The sequence below is a fragment of the Anarhichas minor genome, unplaced genomic scaffold (genome assembly GCF_050575085.1).
Source record: "Anarhichas minor isolate MPS153535 unplaced genomic scaffold, ASM5057508v1 ptg000025l, whole genome shotgun sequence".
NCBI classification, from domain to species: Eukaryota; Metazoa; Chordata; class Actinopteri; order Perciformes; family Anarhichadidae; genus Anarhichas; species Anarhichas minor.
In genome coordinates, this window is record NW_027466471.1 from 2,743,557 (window position 1) to 2,764,630 (window position 21,074).

Below are 21,074 nucleotides of genomic sequence, written 5' to 3' on the forward strand. Positions count from 1 at the left end.
ACACGTGCAGTAGGAGGCAGTTAAAGTGACTGCCTTTTCTTTCCAACGCACTACCTCTACACCATCACCAACCCCAGACTTGAGTAGAAGAGGCAACGGACCGTCCCATACTACTACGCAAGAACACCAGTTGGTTTGTGTCGGTGTCGTATCCACAGTTTATTATCAACCCAACTATGCAGTTACCCTCAGTTCTATTGGCCGTTTCAGCATCTTTCAACTCAAGTGTTTTTTTTCGTTCACTCTTACTCCTGTTATGATTCCTATTTCCTGCAGCAAAACACAACAAGTGTTTGTAGAAAATTTCATGTTTCTGTGGGAGATTTTGAAGATATTGGAAGCTAAAAACGGCTTCCCGCCTCAGACCCTTTTTTGGTGGGTGAAAATGTCGACATTCTTCAAGACATTTTACAGAACTTAATTCCATGGCCTCATATAGCATACACATACGGTTTGAACACAATCGAAAATGTAAACAAAAACCTCTATCTGATTTGATATTGTACTACGCATCAGTCTCCTCGAGACACATGGATCATTTTTGTGTCTATGTTTTGATTAGGAACATTGATCAACTCAACAGTTTTCCATCTTTGTTTGTAACTTTGAAGAATGGTGTGTGTTTATCAGTGTAAGCGTAGAAGACGGTCCTCTGAGCATCGAAGCAAGATTCGCTCAGTGGCCTGTTAGCTCGCAGGCAGTGTGAGGCTGCCAAAAATCAGCTCAGAGCCTTTCCTCTCAGACTATTTGCAGGGATTAGATAAACATTTCCCCCTCCAACAGACCAAACCCACATTCTTGTGCTACGTGACGGCAGAGGGGAGGGAGCTCAGTCTGGCAGCAGGGGGGAGTACGTTGCTTTGCTCAACAGACGGGCCAGTTAATACTCCTCTCATATACAGCCAAGAAGAACCTAGACATCAAATAATGACAAAGTAGGGTTTCCTAAATTGGCATTTGCCTCCGGGGAAGGGCAGAGGCCACCAGAGCGAAAGGTACAAACCATTAGTCTTGCTACCCTCTACTTTTTTCTCCCAAAGATAACCACATTAATCATTCTGGTCAGAGGCAACGAGGTCTGGACTGCAGAGGGTATGAAACTGGATAGAGGCTGAAATCATGGAACATGATAATGACTGGAAATGTGGTGATGGTGACCTTGTCTAGGTTTACTGGATGTACAGTACACGACTCAGTGGCAGACGAACGTTTTGAGTTGGGTCAGTAAGGAAATCCAGACTTACTGAAGATCCAACCAAACAGGACAATGGGGTACTGACGCAGATTGCTATGGGCATGCTGGTCCTTAAACATCGAGATTGAATATCTGTAAACAGAGAAACAAAATACCCTCTCCCTCAAACGGATTGACTCTAAATCTTGATGAGATAAACAAAATCCATGCCAAACCCTTGTCTGTGCATATAACAGAACTTATATAAGAGTCTGAAAAACAGCTACTTTTCTAATTTATTTCGAGATCCAACTTGTCCCTTTCCCTCCCCTGACTTTTCAGAGATGAGATATTCACATGGACAAAAACGGCCCTTTGACTGCAGAAAAAAAAAGAGATTTCTAACATGTGTGCCTTGTTTCGGCACACTCCGGATAGGGGGCCCTTCCTGAGTCTTTGCTTGTCCAGGAGGAAAAGTGGCAGAGATGGAAAAGCCATTAGTGGGATGAGTTGGACCGGAGTGGTTAAGGGGCCTTAATCTCAAACTCAGTTTCCTTTTTACAGAGGCTAATTTGAGGTTGAGATACATATTTTTCTATTACCAATGCTTTAAGCCTAAATTCCTCGATTTGGAAGACTAATTACACCACTACACTCATGGTCATGTAATTAGAGGCGACAGGTCAGTTGGGGCCAAGTGGGGCAAAGCCCAACCTGCTGCAGGGAAGCAGAAAAGGTGTGGTTTCAGTAGCACTTGCAAATTAATACAATTCTGGATTAATGCAAGACATAAAAAGATCTTTGGTTGCTGCTGTTATTTATCATTACTCTAGTGGCTGGATAGAGTTTTAAAATGGTGTTGGCTCGAGATACCGCTGTGGGGATGTGTGGCCCATTCTCACAATGTCAAGTGCCCCAAGTGTGGGAAAACAACAATATGCATGCCCAAAGCCTTTGGCAATGAGAACGGATAGTACATATTTGATACCAAGTGGGCTGACGCCTGTTGCCCCGCAGCAATTTGATTGGCTATTTGCTAAGTCCTTGAGCTGTCGTCATTGGCTTGTAGTTAGCTGAAGTTAGTATTTCTTTAACAGAAAATAGTTACTGCACCGTGGTCTCCATTGACAATGTGGATTATCTTCTACAGCACATTGTTTCTTTGACTATTCATGTTTCCTCTCAGTTGGAATTATAAAAGGGTTTGTTTTACACCTTAAAAGAAACCCTTTTCCATTATACTCATACTGTTGTTAGAGGTCTCTGACAAAGGGGGCTGAAAAGTCTCTGAAAAAGGGGGGATGGCCAAAGACCAAAGGCCCAATAACAATAATAATAAGTCCCAGTCATTTGTTTCTCACTCCCAACAAGTCACTTGGGATAAAAACCACGACATAATTCACAAAAAGAATATTCAAATACCCTGCATAGTTATGGACTATTGTTTCAGTTACTTTATATTGCCCACAGTCATCTGTGACTACTAGAAGAAGAGTAAACCCAGTATGCCATAGTTTTTAGTGAGATAGTACGCGTTTCCTCTACAGTCCACGGCGGAGTCAAGACTGTGTTTGCCAGAACAAATAAAGTGCATGGAACATATGGTTCCAATAGAGGTCCTGAACAAGTCTCTCTGCCAGCAGAAATCACCTCACATCCACAGCAAAATACCACGACGCTGGGTTCACATGCAGTGTGATATTTAGTTGCACGTCTCTTTCTGAGAGTTCTAATGAGCCGCAGCCTTTTTCAGGCACGTCTGCTGTCCCTATCTGGACTTCAAGAAGGGAAAACAGACCAGCTGCAACGCAAATTGAGGATAACGTGTTTTCGGAGATAGTGTTTAGAGAATGCAGGATGTCCGTAGTGTGCAGTTCCTCCTTTAAAATCCATTAAAAGAGCTTTTGTCAACAAACTGAAAGCAGATGTTTCACAAAGTCATTAAAAACCCCGAACTGGAACGTAAATTACAAGGACAATGATTGAATGGAAATAAACTACTTTCATGTGGCATTGAAGCTGAAGTGACAAAAAAACTTGTGGAAATCAAATACACACTTGGGAGTGGATTCAGGGATCTGGCTGGCGGTACTGCTAGTCTCATTTTGTATTTCAAAGTAAACATTCTTAGCACTTTTGTCTGTTGACAAAGTAAATCATTATTAGAGCCGACAAAGATGACAGGGTGACAAACCTATTAAATACACAACAGCAGTTTAGACTCATTGGTCATTTGCTCCTCTGTACTGTATGTAAAGTTATAGCAGGTGAGATATGCGGAAGGTTTTCAGTTGGTCCATACAGAGCAGAAACACAAAACCCTTGTGCACACACAGTTGGCACTGATGTATAAGAACAACATGACATTCACACTGTTGGTTTTAGCTTGTTAGCATGCTAACACTTGCTAATTAGAAGTTTTGCAGGTACTTTGTTGTAAACCAGGGTATTGGACAAATCTAAGTCTTACGCAAAACAATTACGCAAAATGAAAAGTGGAAAAATTAAAACAGGGGCACATACACGTCTTTTCCAAATGTCATGGCAATCCATTTAACGGTCGACGAAACATTACAGTCAAACTTACAAATGTCAATTTCATGCTGACAAAAGAGGAAAATTCAAGTCTTTAGGGAACATGACTGTCTGTACAAAAAAATCTATGCAATGAATTCAAAAGTGTATGAAATATTTCAGTATGGACCAACTGACATTACCACTACTAGAGCCTCACTAGCAGCTAAAAAAACCTCTCTCAATGTCCACTTACTAACTTTTTGCACATAGCGTATAACCATACAACACAACCTTCTTCGGATGGAGTTTGCTAAGTTCTCTGGTTGGTCTGGTCTTTATAATGACCATGTGATGTTTGAAAGCTCCACAAAAAGCTTGTGAGTTGTCCTTGAGTTGGGATTGTTTTGTCAAAATCCTATTTCTAAGGTCAAGAATAAACTTTGATGCTTAGTTTTAAAATTGAGTTGAACCGTAAACACTGGCCAGATAACAAGTGTTATTTTCTGTCAGCACATGTGACACATGTTACACATTGTGACAGAGAGAAGAAAGGAACAGCTGTGGAGAAGAGCCAAAGAAAGAACTAGCAGACGACATAGCTTCAACAACACAGCCGATTAAATGAGACGAATCCCTTCTGCACATGGCTAGAAAAACATTAACAGACAGAATAATTAAAGGCATACTTCCTATGACATTGATGCCTGTTTGTCTTAAACATAAAATAATGACATTGTCTGTGAAAGCAATTGCTCTGCCCGGAGAGAGATCCTCCACTCACACTAAAGTCAGACGGAGCACTTCATTTTAGAGTCTCCAGAGGCTAAACATCCGCCCGTGTTGCACTGTGGGAATGTGATGCCTGGGGGCAAAAGCTTTTACATAGCTGCAGAAGCATCAACAGCTATGTGCGAAACAATTAAACAGTTAAAACCATTGTAAGGTTGTGACACAAAGGGAAGACGTGTATTAATCCACGTTCATAGCACGGATGTGATGACGGGCTGACAAGGCAATTTACGGCGCCCTACCGCAACATCGTTGGAGATTTACAGGGAGGAAAGTGAAAGATTTGACCTTAAGGCCTCGGAGGGAAAAAATGACCAAAGAGGGGAAAATGGGAGCTGTAAACTCTGCTTGGGGTGACTTCATGGCTGCTTGTATAAGTATAAGTAGATAAGTAGATTTACTTATGAGAGGGCGAGCAGCAGAGAGAGAGGAAGGAGGGAGCATGAGAGAAGAAAAGGAGAAAAAAAGTGAAGATGAAAAATGCAAAAAGAGAGGAGAGTTCCAGATCTAGTCTAGAAGTGGGGACTCTATGTATCTATCAACCTCGCAAATGATTGTAATGAACCGGTCTTTGTGCCATCTTACAAATGTGGACGAAATGTTTGCAGTATTGATGCAATGACCCAGAAATGAAGGAAATACATTAATAAAATAAATAACATTGTATTTACAACTCTGGCCACAAATAACAATATAAAAATCAAAAAGCGGAATCAATAGAGTGCAGATCTCAGCCAGGTGAGTCTCTCCCTTCCAAAACACTTGAATCTCACCAAATTGCTACTCTTGGCAGCCAAGAAACAATAATGGGGATTTATTCATCTTGTTTCAGGCCTATAACTTAAGTGGATCATAACATATCGGGTATGGAATTAATCTGGTCGTCCGGGTTCAAAATGAGACCAAACTTTTCCATCAATGTCAGTCTTTGAACCACTACAAAGGCAGAAAATGTGGCCTGCAACAGACTAGGCAGGTCATGTTTTCAGGAAATGCCTTTTGCTAGTGAAGCAGTTGTTGATCACTTGCGTCCGCAGTCGATGACGGTATAAAACAATAAAATTGGAAATTTAAAAATTGAATCAACGCATCCTAGAGAGGTCCTTGAGCATATTCATAAATGTGCACAAAATATATTAGGCTGATAGGTCAAGTAGTGTGCAAGATAAGCTGTGGACAGAGACACACACACAACCGAACGCATTATCTTACGCCTTGCGAGGGACGAATACAAAATTAAATAAGCAGCTTTAGCTCTAATAATATGGCTGTAATATATTAGTGCACAGTAATAACTGAAGGTTACTCTCATATGAAAGGCTGTAACTATTGACAATTTTTTTTCCTTTTGAAATAATCCTGCAATTTCTTTCTCGATCTTTTTGATCATTAAAAAGTGGAAACATGTTAATGATGCTATGCTACGCAAGGTCCTACAGCCCGAGGTAAAGGCATCAAAATCGTTTGTTTTGTCCAATAAAAAAACATAAAGGTATTCAGTTCATTACGATATAAGACAAAGACAAGAATATCGATGCCGATTGGGACGCCAGAGCCAGGTAACGCTCGTTTGCTAACGATTATTTGATTATAAAAGCAGTTGATGAATAATCATGTCAGCTGGACAATAAGAGGACACTGTTAAAAAATAGAAGTTTTCCCCAGTGAAAGTCAAACTAATGTGTGAAAGTTACTAATAAACAGTATTTCACAGTGCAGATGTCTTTATAAAGTGAGAAGACTGTGTGAGAGCCCAACATTATGTCCCATTTTCAAAAGCTTTTGATGATTTATAATTGAGGACGTTTGCACCAAAAAAAGCTAGAAAGATTACAATACTGAGCCCTAATTACAACTCTCCAGCCTTTCTCCACGGCCGACAGACAGTTATATAATGCTCCCTTGTGCAGTCAGTCTCCACACCAGTTAACATTTCCACATAAAGTCAAATGACTACGAATCTTCCTCTTTCACAGGCCGCTCCGCAGACATTTCTAACTGCTGTTTTTGTCCCTTTCTGAGTAGTGGACTTGAATAAATCAGGTTGAGAAATCTGACTGCATCGCTTTTCACATAATTTGGATAAATGCGGTGGCCTGTGGGACCAGCGAGGACACGGGCACTGCCAAACATCACATTTCACGAGCCCTGAGTTTCTTCATGTTGAAATTGGTTTGAAGTGGAATGTAATGGAATGTAATGCATGTGCACGATAACAGGTCGGACCTCTGTAGCCATTTCTGCGTAAACCGAAATGTTGAGGCGAGGCGGCAGACTTCCTCGAGCCCTTACAGGAACACACAAATAAACAGCGGAGAGATGTGACTGTCAGTATTCCAGAGACGCAGCACTGAACGCTGTTTGCTGTGCAGCCGACTGAGACGCGATGCTGAATATGCAGTCGCTGGAGTCCATGCAAAACACATGAACCCCTTTAAACACAACCGAACGAATTCATGGAACGAGATGTTTGTTTCCTGAAAGTTTACAAGTCGGTAAAAAAAAAACTCGACATTTCAACAATGTGAGAAGACAAAGCAGTCACAGAGAGGAATCTGAACACACATGTCAAAGGTCAGCAACACGTGCCTGCAAGAGGTTCATGTTTCACCTCCCTCTTAGCTCACCCTCCGGGTATTTCCTCTGTGGTGGACTGGCTGGCTGTTGTACTGAGGTCGCCATCACCTGAGAGGGCAGCGGTGCCTCTACGTGCAGACTCCTAACCACACTGAAAGTCCTAATCATGCCATACCGCAACATGTCGTCATGGCTGCTATTACGCGCCGGAATGAGTGGGGGTGAGTCACTACTACTTCCATTTGATAAGGCCAGACTTCTCTCAGTGAATGGAAAATGTTTTTTTTCAGCTACTATTCTCGCTCGACTCTAGACGTCTAGACCTCTCCAGTCGAGCTCCCTGGAGAATCATAATCTTTACCATTTGTCTCTGTAAACCTGTGTGCAGGAAGCCGGCTGGAGGTATCCCCTCCCACAATGCAGTTTTAGAGGGCGGCTCCACTGATTTTACACATCATTTACAGGCAGGGGTTGAATTTGCATTTGCTGTAATTTAAAATTTTTAATAAATTTGCAAAAAAAGGGATAAAAAGGATGCCGAAATAACTACATAATAATACTGATTTGTAAAAAAAATCTGAATCTTTGATAGTTCCGGCTGCAAGACGACAAGCAAACAACTTTTAAAATGCTTGTTTTCGGAACGAAGTTTGGATGATTACTGCAAGGCTTCGACTAACGTTGTGTCTGCTCAATCAGCACTCGGAATAGCCATGAGTACTGCAGCGACGTTATTCTTCATACCATAGATACACGTATGGCGAACCACAGATGATGGTACATTTTGGGGCCTGTACAAATATAAGGTAGAGCTCTGGGTGCTCTCAGACAGCTTGTTTTCACCATATCTGACTCAACAAAGCCAGGACGTCAGCGACGACAGCAGCAGCATCTCGATGCCCAGTCGTGTGCCAGACAACAACGAGCAACGAGCTTAAACTCACTATAAATCTCGGTGAAGTAGAGAGACGCTGCAGATTCATGTGATGTCACTATGAAAAACCCACATTGTTTTCTCATTGTCATTTGATACCTTGTTATTGTGAAAGAACGATTATAGCTGACAAGCTCCGGGACTCAATTGCTAGTTTTTCAATTCAAGCCAACCAGAACAACGTCTAAATCCAGACAGTTGCTTTTGAACAAAAAAAAAACTCTGCTAAGATGTCAGCGCATGCTTTGAGTGCCTTATGAAAAATGCTTTATTATTTTTTAAAGAAGTAGAGGAGTGGGTCAGAGAGAGAGAGAGAGAGTTACCTCTGGTTTGCAGTTTGCTCATAACGTTGGAATGTGGATCCATGAGCCCTGCACAGCGAGCAGAGCGATAGCGCTCTGCTTTTGGTGGCAATTAGGACGGAGCTTATTGGCCGGCCCGGAGAGCGATGCTCACCGGACCCTTTGGAAGGGTCCGGACGGACGACTCTGACAGTTATGAGTGCAACACCTAACAATTACCAGTTTAACTTCACTTTCGTTGACACACTGTCACTGCAGGCCATTCAGAAAGGTTATTAAACCAGAGTCACTTTGGGTGATTGGCTTTAAGTGTACGGAGCTGTTTCCAGCCAACACCTAGGTAATGTATTACTTAAAGGGGGTTTAGTCATTGTACAATTGTATACCGTTTACTGAAAACTCTGGAGGACATTTGTCAAGTCTGAAAGAAAATCCTGAGTGATGTCATCAGGGTCATCTTGAGTCTAGGGATTGTCATAGAAAGTGTAACAAAGTGGGGGTCTGGTTGACCACGCTAGAAAAGTCCCTGTTAAGTTGTAACGTGGGAAACGTAGCATCCAGCGGTTTTGGAACGTGACCTATACCAGTCTCTAAAGGTGAGGACATTCTGTTTTAATCTGTCTGTCACAACCAATATGACACGGAGAGCACAATTCTACAATAAATTATAAAGATGATGAGATGCATGATGAATGCAGTAAATGTTCATTCATTTGGGCTTCAACAGCAAAATAAGTTTGTAAATCAATCACTGATAACAGCCTGTGAGAGGAAACTTTTTGATAAATAGTGCAGTAAAATGGTGCTCTCCAGCTGTGCCACTGCTTCCTGTTGTACACCAGGTGCTCAATATATAATGTGCATTGTGACTTCTTCCATAACGGCCCTGCCTGAATACAGCCATAACTAAGATTGATGTACAGTAACAGACTCCCTCTGAAAGACAAAACGCCATTACCAAAACAGATAGAAGAAGGCAGTTATGTTGCGCATTCCAAGTATGAACAGGGTTTATGAGACTTCAGGTGTTCATATATATTGTAATATATGAAATGTATGATTTACATTCCACGTAAATAAAGCTTAAGGTGTCAGCAAACACATGTCCTTTGGGCAGACAGTAAATGTAAATGAAAAACAACAGAAGTTTTACAAAAGGTTCACGAAGCCTCGAAGCGAAAGAAGTGATTGATGGAGTGAGTGAGTTTACCTCGACATGGTTGGGGAGGGTGTTAACAAATTTAAAACCCGGTATTCTCTTGTCGCTGCACACCACGCCCACGTCTTCACTGTGTTTGCAGTCTGAAACGCCGATTCCATTGGAAGGACACAGCGCCAAGGTCTTTTCTTTGCCTGTGCAGTGGAGATTGTCGAACCAGATGGGTCCTGAAGAGACAAAAGAGAAATCGGTCGGTGGTTTCATGGGGAGGAATTTCATCCCTTTGGTAGTGGAAACGATGGAGAAATGGATTTCTTTTGAAGGCAAACCGGGTTTCTACAAAAGTGGTGAGGCATTTACTGTGAAGCAGTCTCCATTGTATAGCAGTACAAATGAGTCCTACATTGAAAGATGATGCATATGGGTTCCTTCAATATACTGCATGTTCAGTCAGTGTTGGCCTTGTATTAAAAATGTAATGGTATCCATTTTTATTGTGAGGAATATGACGATATTTGTTAGAGAACGTAACATGTTGCAGTCCACTCCCCTCAAATAGGGCAGCTTGGTCAGAGGTTACGCATCAAACTATGATGCTCTATGAGGCCAGTGTCATGGCGGGAGAAAAGCAGGAAGTCAAGTGAAACCAAAAAGTCAGTGTGGACTTATTTTAAGTTGACGATACGTGACGTTTTCACGTCGCTTACAAAAGACACAACACAAGCAGACTTTAACCCGGGAGACAGGTGTCCGTGTCCCGTGTGAAACCTAAAGTCAACATGGACATATTTAGAGTTACGCACATTACAGAACTTGATTATGTTGTTTAGGTAACAGAGCTTACGCAACATAGCCTACTTACCTACGTAACAAACATGTTTGAACCCAAACTACTATCTTTTCATAAACCTAACCAAGTTTTCTTTAGAAAGACATGCATGCATCTTAAGAGGGGGAAATTGACACAAACAAAACTGACGGTAGACGGGTACGTGGACCGTCATAGTTTGAAGCGTAGAGTCACTGACCAAGCTGCCGAGTTTGAAGATTGTGGAGGTAGAACATGTTGCACACTGAATGTTTCCAACCCAACAAGAGGACAAACATTGACAAAACAGTGTGTTCCTTTACCTACCTTGTCCTTTCCCATATTTTGAAGATGGTGACCATGAGGTGGCTTCCAGGTAGCCCAGCTCCCTGCACACCACCTGAGCGGCGTGGATAGTGAAGTCGTCATCACAGACAGTGCCCCATTCGGCGTTGTAGAAAACCTCCACGCGACCCTCGTTGTGTTTCCTCTTGTCCCCCGCCAAGCGGAGCTGGATCCTGGGCGTGTCCGGCGTCAGCTGGGGGGCGCTGTACTGCTCCTGTTCCGGGTCAGGGAAGCCCGGCGGGTAGCCGAGGTGTTCGTACTGGGCGAGAGCCAGCTGTAGTAGCACTAACAGAACGACAGTGCAGCAGGGCGGACACCGGGTGGTCGGCATTTTGACCGGAACTGATGAAAAGAGAAAAGCATTCATTAAATTCAGATGGTTCTTCACAATAGTTTATTAGAGAGGAATCAGACTGAAGAATAAGTATGGGAAGGGACATCTCGCCATGTTGTTGTTCCACATGGAATATTAAAGCTGCACTAAACCATGTTTTCATACTGACAACAGATTAAATGTCGATGTGTAGGATGAAAGAGGTCACTTGTAGCGACAACCCCCCTTAAAGAATCATCACCCGACTCTGCTGTTCCCGTTTTAGCGTCTATCAGCTCATTGCGCTGGTTTTGGCCTGTAAATGTTTTTTTGGTTCCCTCTCTCCGCAGGCAGCTGTTTTTAATGAAAAGGCTCTGATAAACCTACTGTATGCTTCTCGCCCTGCGCCAAACAGACGACGAAGTTAGCAACTAGCATTTAGAATCAAGATATTTGCCGTAGAAGTTGGTGGAGACCACAGAGCTAAAAGGAGAGTGAATATATGAAGTAATTAAACAACTCCAAGTTGCTAATGTTGCTCTGCTAGTTGTGTAAAAATCCATTACTTTGCTAACATGTTTGGACAGCTTCACACATATGTCAATGTTGCATTTTTAGCTGAAGCCACTGCCACCACGTGGTGAAAAGGTGTTTATAGCAGCTTTAAAGTAATTATCTTTACTTTTATTATTGTTTTGGAGACTGAATAAATAAGATTACTTCTTTTGCAGTCAATTAAGGGCACTGTCCACAAATTAACGGTATTCTTTTTTAATACTTTTTCAAAAAAACATAAAAATTCTAAAGGTATTACGTTCATATGCAGCACAGGATTTTTCACATGACAGAGGACACCTTCGTCTTTACAACAGCAAATAGAAACATTTTCAAAACTTGCTATGGCTTGAATTACTATTGTGATGTGTCAATAGATGGAATAAAGTGGCTAAATATTAATGCTACGATGTGGAAAAAGCTGCACAACTATTCAAATGACCGAATGAATGTGTCTCAAGAGCTAATCATTCGTTAGTTGTCTCTGCGATAACCTCAGAAAATTAGTCCAAGAAGAGCTGGACTCAAGCCTGAAACAGAGCTGCAGGGTGACGTAATGACAAACTCCCACAGAAAAACACATGATTTATGGCTACAGGCCACCGCGTCTAAGAGTAAATCACAATTCAAAGCCAGACTGACTGACACAACCACGAGCCCATGGTCGGACAAAACGTGACTCGGAACACAACTGAAGCCATCCACAGACTCATCAACAGCTGTGTTTCCACGACCACTACATGTTTAACATCACAAGCTCCAAATCTTGCGCTTTTGTGTCAAAACATCTGGCAAGGAAACAGATGATCCTTCAACTGCAGGGTTTCTACTTTCCTCATAGTAACGTGGCAGTGCTTACACAAGCTGGAAACAGCACACACACACACACACACACACATTACAGAATGAACAGATGGAACTGAGCCCACAGCCTCTGGGTCCACTTACAATGTGTCGGTCCTAACAGTGATATTTTCATTAGAGGAAACATGGGCAGTATACATATAAACTGAGGTTCATTCAGGCGATGCTTACAGAACCAAACTTTCTGATTGTAAAAAAGAAAAAGATCCCTTTCATAATTTTTCTTGTGTGAAACAAGTTGACATAAAGAAAGCATGAGGATTGGACAAAGCTGCAGCCGCTGAGCAACATCGAATCTAAACAGAGAAAACGTACCCAGGATGTTCTGGCTCCCCTTTTCACATTCTGCACAAAACACAATCTCAAGATCTTCCCGGAACCAGAGAACCTGGAAATCTGAAACCTCTACTGCCTTTCTCTTAAGAAACACTGACCAGATGTTTTTTGAAGAAGTTGTGCTCATGAGGATATTTTGCAACAAATGCTTTCAAAATGACTTGATGTCAGAGGCATCGTGCTGTGAGGAAGGCCAGAATGGCTTTTGGGTCGTATGCACAAACGGCTTTCACCTTCATGGAAGTCAGTTAACATGTCAAAACGTCAGTTTATAAGAATCTGAAGCGCTTCACTGCAAGTAGACACAAAGAGCAGGGCTGGGATTTTAAGACAGACATTTTTAAAAACATTTTAAAAGAAACAAAGAAAACGGCCTGATTCATAAAAAGTTCCAGAGGCTCAGGTGACATCTTCAGAAGTTGTCTGAGCTTCCAATTCATTTTCTGACAATCGACTAATTGGTTAATTGACTAAAAGCTACTGTAAGTATCTGTGTACTGTGATCAAACGTAATGCACTGTGAACTACCCACATGTCTAAAATTATGTAAAAAAAACTTAAATAAAACAGTCTGTGTCTGTAATTGTAGCTCAGATCTACCGAGGACAGACTTTAGAAAGACAGGGCAAAACTTTAAAGCATGATATATATAACCACTAACAGTCACACACGATGCAAACGGCAGCATCATCGCAGGACAACATGATAACTGACCATCAGACATTCTTTAAAAACAAAGGCTTTAAGCTCTGAGTGGTACATTGTTGAGGTAACTCTCACGTGCTTTTAGCTCTAGTTGAACTTACTTTCCGTGTCCCTCCTCGGGCTGCGATTTTTTTTGCAGGCTGCAGAACAAAAACCTGAAGTCAGCTGCTTCTCCCCTTCTCTCTAAACTTTCACTCTTTCTCCTGCAAAAGCTGCAGCTGCGGGACTGGAGGGGCGGTGGCCCCGCCCACTGACGCCCACCTTAACGATGACCTCACCGCAGATGGCCCGGGACGTGGAAATATAACGGATCCGACCGTGAACACACTCTCTGATGATATTATTATGAGCTGATTTATTGAGGGGCGACCGTGCTGCCTTCAAAGACTATCGTAAACATTGGTAACAACGCCGAGGCGATTGTTGAACTACCATGAAGAAATGGGGAGATGGGAGAGCATCTATTTAATGGAAAAGTACTGGGCAGAATATAATATGTAAGCATATGCATGATAAACCGACCCAGTTTGGGGTCGTCATTAGTTGTCCCTTTAGCTTACACAAAAATGGTGGAACTACAAAAATAATACTATTCATGTATTCGCTTGTAATGACTTTTATTTTACACTTCAGAAACGTTACAATCTTTATATTTTCAATTTTTATATTTTTTTATATTTTAAGTTGTAGTGTATATACTAGTCATTGTATTTGAAGGGGTCGCAATATTATGGTATTGACGATAACCATGATGTTTTAAAAAAGTGAAATATTGATATCATGGTAACAATACACATATGACAGTGTAAATAGGCCTATTCCAGAGGCTCTTGAATCCCACTTTTGTACAGTAATGAACAGACTCCGCCTCCCTACACGTGTATTTTGAGTGTAAGTGTAAGAGACAAAACATACAATAAACAAAGTTAAAGATGAATTTGATTGATGTTATTATTTTATTTATTTGATCAAATTTGATATAACTATTGCCATAATATCGCAAATCATTCATATTGAGGCCATGATAATCATGTAGTGAAAATCTGATGTAATATTTTGCCCGGGCGTTAGTTTTCTATGATGTGATGATATCGTTACCGTGAAATCGTTTGCCCCGCGATAATCGTGTGTATATTGTGACAGCCCGGAGCCGCTCTGACGACCATCAACGCATGCAAACGCTTCAGTGAACTGAAGCAAAGAATCCTTACAGCCAACATTAACCTGAAGGCTAAAGAAACTAGCGTTAACGTTACATACACACTGACACAATCTAGTTGGGTTTCCACTGCAGCGAGCTGCTGTTTTGAGCAGAGAAGCCCCGATGAACCCCACTGTAGGTTACAGTAACGGCCCAGCAACAGCAAGCACGACAGGCAAAGTTAGCAGCTAGCATGGTGGACAAAACAAGCTAAAGAGCCACATATCTAAAGGAAATAGTGGCAACCAAAATGAGGTTTTATCAGGTTGTCAAGAATACAACTCCAAATGAATGCTAATAGTGCGCCGTATGGATGTGTAGAGCAGCTTGTTTCTGCTGCGCAACAGGTTGAAATATTAGTCTAGTGTGCTGAGGTTTAGCTGGACAAGTTTCAGGCCTCAAATTAAACACAAGAACAAACTAAACTAAACTATTTAATTATTGGTTACATTTCGGGTTCATCAGTCTACAATACAGGGGGGCGTGCAAGGAAAACAAAGTAGGAGTATGATTTGTGCTCTTTAAACTGTTGCACTGCATTGCTAAACTCACAATAAAACACTGAATGTGCTCCGTTGGATTTTCAAGTGCTTTTGGCTGGAACCAAACGGCTGGAAGATAATAAACCAATTATTGTGTGTTCTTATTTTGGCTTCTGCCTCGTTTAAGAAATTAACGTCACAGAGCTCTGCTGTACTTGAAAATGTCTCTCAGGCTTAATTATGAAAATGTGCTGTTATAAGTATTGTACATGTGGTGCAATACATTAGTAAATAGTAACATTATTAACAAATTGTCTCCAATTACATCACATCTCTGCAGGTATTCTTTATTATATATACCACCCTCTCATGCATTTGACCGCAACTATATTTCCGCAAGTACATGAAGGCAACTTTGACCTGTCACATGTTGGAGAATATTTGCCCGCTCATCTGTTCTTCATTTGGCACACGTTGACACAATTTGTTTGTGACGTATAATTCAACACACATCAGAGTGCAGCATAAATCCTGAAAGTGTTGAAACGCTTCCCTGGACAGAACTCTACTCTGCTGCCACCTTGTGGGACATTGTTTCTTCCAGTAATGTTGCAAACTTTGTGGCTGACAAGTATAACAAAACGTCAGCTGATGTTCCACATCATGTATAATCTGATTCGTTCATGTCTCATAATGATCATCATTATGTTCTCTTCCAAGATTTGATTTGATACGACACGGTTGGATTCTGTGTTCTTGCCATATTTGTGGCCTCCAAAACGCTCATGTGAAGTGTCTTGAACTCACATTTCTCACGTTTTGGTTTTGTTGTGTGGCTTCTCGAACACTTATCGAGTCTTTCACGAGGTATAGGTTCGACCATCTATAGTTGTCGTTGCAGTGCTGGTGGCATCTGCTGGTCATGTGCTCCTCCACTTTACTGCACTGCTGCTGCCGGTTCTTTCGTTACTGAGACAACGACGACACATGGAGCAGTGACTCGATCATGATCAATGGCCCGTGAACTCACTTCATCTTCCCCTCTTTCATTTCTGCACAGCTGAGTTGTCGCACAACCCAGAGTGCGGCTTTGACTGTCAAGGGGAACAAGTGAGACAAATACGAATCACATCTTTGCCTTTCAATTTCACAGCTATTATAATCAGGATTACTAGCAATGTCACTTAAAGGCTTGTTGTCCTGATTCCATGTATGTATATTTATACACATCTCTAAAGCTCACAAATGAACACATTTCATTACATTTGTTCAATTTATACAAAAAACACAGTTTAAAAAGACAAGTTGTGGTTTTAATTTATCTGATACTTTAGATCAGCATCTGCTCTAATAAGGAAATGTTGGCATGCTAATAACACACTAAACTAATGCTATGTTCACACTATGAGCAACAAAAGCAACAAAAGGGCCAAGTGTGGCCAGATACGCTGTCGGCGAGTCGCCGTTGAAGTCTTGCGCAAGCGCTTGGTGACGTAGTTATGTCGTGAAATACACTAACAACATTTCTCTTGGATGAACAGGGCTAAACAAAAACATATGTTTGGTTGACGCTTTATCGCTTCATTGGAGCACTGTTGAGACCTGGTCAACATTGATTGTTGAGCAATAAGTGTATCCACACTGGTCATAAAAGAGTCCACGCTTCTTACTGATGTTCACGTTTATTATTGTCCTCTCATGGAACACCGTGAAAACTAGAAGACACAAAATAGCTTCATGTACAAACAACAAAGAAACAAATACTCTGTCTCTCATCACCTACAACAAGTATAACAGTACTTTAATCAGTTAACTTAATGAGCTTTACCGTGTTCGCCTGGTAGACCAGCAGGAGAATAACATGACGGGAAAGAAAAGGTTCGCTGGTTTCACCCGCCATTTGTCGTCTTTCTGAGCTCCGTTTAACTTCCGGGTTAATGGTCATGTTACAACAACAAAAGCTCGTCTATCATCATCAGTGAAACAAGGGCAAAACGATAATGAGTTTAACACAAGGTACCCAAAATTACAGTTAACATAACATGTATTATAATTGCAGAAATAAACTAATAATAATACAAATCGCAGAAGTCAACTTCCGGTGTTGTCATGGCAACATTTATACGCCGATCAGCGTCAGCCACACTTCCACCAAATTACCTTTGATTAATTAACATCCAAATATATGACAGTAATGTTTAACACAGTGTACACTTTTTTATCAAATAAATCAACGGTAATTTCCAAGCACTTTGTTAAGGTCACTCAAAGAACATCTGAAAATTTAGCAACGTAGTTGAATAACAATTTATTAACTCTATACCACAACACAGTATAATGTTATTAATAAAGAACACTGTTCTCCACAGCCATAGGGTAAATAGTAACTTACTTTACTAAGCTAGAGAGTAGATAACTGATCACTGACTGATTAAACCAGAAGCTCTGTAGTTCCGTTGTTTGTAACTACTTCCCTTTGCCATAGAAACTTTGGCCCTGTGAGCCAGTTTGAATTGATCAGCTCTGCTAGCTTGAGGCATGATCAGCAGGGTTCTCCCCTGTGTCAACGTAGTACCAATGTCCTGGGTTGGTGGTTTCCCGAATTCTCTGGACACGGTTTGCGATGAAGACATGGAACCTTCGAGCTTCGTTGTTGATATGCCCTAGGTCTACTTGTGAATCTGTCCAAAAGTACTCTCCATCAACGCTGAGCTCTAGCTCTCCCTTTAGCATATTGGTCAGAGCAGCAGAGATCACTGCTGCAGTTAGCTCTAGTCTTGGTATGGTGACTATTTTTGTGGGTGCAACTCTTGCTTTGCCCATGATCAAGGTGCAGCGCACCTTATCTTCACTTACCAATCTTATATGTGAACACTGACCATAGCCTTGACTGCTAGCATCTGAAAAGTGATGCAGTTCAACTTTCAGGACCTTTCCAAAGTTTTCAGGAGTAAAGCATCTTGGGATCTGAATATTTTCAAGGTTTCCCAAGTCCTTCACCCAACTCTCCCACCTTGGCTTCAATTCACTAGGCAGTGGTTCATCCCAACTGATGCCCTTCTGACACATCTGTTGTAGTACCCTCTTTCCTTGAAGGATGAATGGAGGCAGAAATCCTTCTATGTCCCACCTTACTTCCAACACTCTTTGCACTGGAAGATCGTCGTAGTTGAGATCCACATTCTTCACTTCAACAGCACGCTCAGTGACACAGATGGACTCCATTACCTCTCGGCTGTTGGAAATGAACTTGTGAAGGTGTAACTTCCCTTTAGCACAGACCACTTTGGTTTCTTTCACCAGTTTGACTGCTATGTCAACGGATTCCAAGCTTATGAGGCCATCGTCTACATAGAAATGCTTTCTGATAAAGCTAGCTGCTGATGGAAACTCTTGCTCGTTTTGGCTGGCCAGATGCTTTATGCCATTATTGGCGCAGCTTGGAGATGATGATGCTCTGAAGAGGTGAACTTTCATACGATACTCTCTAGGTTCCGAGTTGGTATCTCCATTTTCCCACCACAGGAACCGCAGATAATCTCGGTCTTCCTTGCTAACGTGGAACCTGTGGAACATTTTTTCCACATCACACGTGACTGCAATGGGATGTTTACGGAACCGGCAGAGCACTCCAGTCATTCCATTTGTAAGATCCGGTCCTGTTAGCAGATGGTCATTCAAGGCAGTGCCTTCACACTTTGCAGAGCAGTCAAAAACTACCCTAATCTTCTCAGGTTTGTCTGCTCTCTCTGCATCGCCATCCTTGAAGACACCTTCCATAAATCTCAAATCGTCATTCCTGAATTTAGGATCTCTGTCAAGTTTCCTTTTACGGTGCTTCAGCCGGACTAGGGCAAGCTTCTTGTTGTCAGGGAGGTGAGGACGTGCTCTGAAGGGAAGGGGCATCTCAAAGTGCCCGCACTCGTTCTGCTGGATTCTTCCCTTTAAAACTTGCCGAAACTGAATATCTTCTTGAGATATGCTTTTTTCTCCTGCTCTGGTGTCCGCAAAATCGGACTTGAGCACTCGAATAACAGCAGCTGGCGTCACAGGTGGAAGCTCCCGGACAGATATACGATGACACAGAGCAGTCACATCTATGGAGTTCGGGCGTTGTGGTGCGCTTCCTACGATGCTCCAACCTAGGTCAGTCTTAATGGCGTAAGGGTCATCGTCGCCTCCAGTGATAACCCTTCGTGGCGCCAGTGCTCTGGAGCAGTCATAACCAATCAAAAGTCCTACTCCACAATCCATTAGCGGGGGCATTTCTTGAGCTATGACTTCAAGGTGTTTCCACTTATTGGCGGTTTTGCAGGTCGGAATGTGCGTACGTTCCAGCGGAATGAAATCCCTTGTATAGGCAGGCGGTAAATCAATCAAGCTATCTGAGGAAAACCCTCGGACTTTAAGTCCACTAACTCTCTGACTGTTCACAATTGAATCTTTTCCCATCATAGTGGAAAGCTTTAGTTTTACTGGTTCCATCACTGCCTGCAGTCTTTCACATACCTCCTGGTCAACAAATGTGTGAGTGCTCTGAGTGTCCAATAGGGCATACACCAGGGTTTCTGAATCGGGGGTGTTAGGTGCTGAGATCCATACTGGAACGATCATTGACGTGCTCCCACCTCCACCTCCAGCCACGCAGCATGATAGTGAGGATGTATTTACTTTAGCTTGCAGGACACCTTGAGGAAAAGATTTGTTTGCTGCGGGATGATCTTCATGCAGTGGAGTAGGATGGTGCCTTTTGCATATTCCACAAATGGCTATGTTCTTACAGTCTTTGGAGTAGTGTCCTTTCCTCAGGCATGCAAAACACAGCTTAGTATCGTGAATGAACCTTCTCTTTTCTTCCACAGACATTTCCATCAGCATTTGACATTTGTGTATGGAGTGATTTTCTCCACAACACATACACTTGCCTGGGTTTGAGTTGTCAGCCACTGAGTTCCATTTATTTGGCTTGAGCTCTTCTACATTATTGGATTCGATTATGATACTTGATGCATCCGAGTCCTTCACATTTGTGGCAAAGGCGTTTGCCTTTGAGCGGTTTGTTTCTCTAAATGGCTTTTCTTCAGAGGGCTTTAACGCATGCAGCGATGATACCGGATTGCACGCTATGCGTGCTTCCCTTGAGATGAACAAAGCAAACTCTCTAAAGTTTGGATAGTCCTTGGATTGATCCAGCTGTTCCGTGACATAACGATTCCACCTGGACGTTACCCAATCAGGGAGTTTGAGCAACATCTTCTGATTCTCTTCACAGTCGTTCAGTACCTGGAGACCCTTGACATGGGGCATAGCGTTGCTACATGTTTGCAGGAAATCGCTGAATTCTCTTAGCTTAACATACTCTTTCCCACTTATCTTTGGCCACTTGTTAAGTTTATCTCTGAAGGCCCGTTGCACTACAAAGGAATGACCGTATCTGGCATTCAGCCTATCCCATGCTTGTTGATAGGCCTCATCGTCCTTTCTGTAGAAGCTGCCTTCAAGAGCTGACCTTGCCTCCCCACCGATGTACTTTTGTAAGTAGAACAACCTATCGGCAGGATTTGAGCATCGTCTCTCTATAAGAGCCTTGAAGCTTGTGCTCCATTCTGTAAAGTTCAGTGGATCTCCAGAGAATACAGAAGGTTCTGGAACTGGAAGTCGAGAGAGGGCCATTGACTCCTGTAGTGTCTGCACTAAGGATGCTTCATTTTTTGTAAGTTGCCCTCCCTGACATCCTGCATAGGGAGCATGTGGAGTTGTATCGTTCACTTGACTGTACACAGGGCTGCCTACAGGACTGTATTTCTCACTTTTTTCCTTTGACTCCTCCTCAGTATACACTCTAAGCTTCGCTTCAATGACCTCAATGTCTCTTTGATTTTTAAGCCTTTTCAGTTGCTGACGTTGTGCTTCAATGACAGCTTCCATTTCAATTTCAGCTCTTTTTGCAGCCAACTGTGCAGCTGTATCTGTTCTCTTAGCCGAAATACTTGGTGACTCTGAGAGATGATTG

At 42.2% G+C, this 21,074-nt stretch overlaps 1 protein-coding gene across 4 annotated transcripts in view; it reads right to left on the reverse strand.

The window, feature by feature from the left end:
* The window catches only part of loxl2b (lysyl oxidase-like 2b), a 43,467-nt gene extending 22,420 nt beyond the window's left edge, over window positions 1–21,047 (reverse strand). The window contains exons 1-3 of one of the 4 annotated variants that reach the window (XM_076099399.1): window positions 16,890–21,047; window positions 10,588–10,947; window positions 9,504–9,679 (exon numbers count right to left, since the gene is read on the reverse strand). In XM_076099399.1, the coding sequence (XP_075955514.1) occupies window positions 9,504–9,679; window positions 10,588–10,936 (525 nt within the window). In that variant the 5' untranslated portion in view covers window positions 10,937–10,947; window positions 16,890–21,047. Of the gene's footprint in view, window positions 1–9,503; window positions 9,680–10,587; window positions 10,948–13,479; window positions 13,603–14,315; window positions 16,156–16,731; window positions 16,777–16,889 lie in introns of those variants that run through there. The other 3 variants (XM_076099400.1, XR_012956142.1, XR_012956141.1) reach the window with 3 other exon arrangements.
* Window positions 21,048–21,074: the final 27 nt, after the last annotated feature.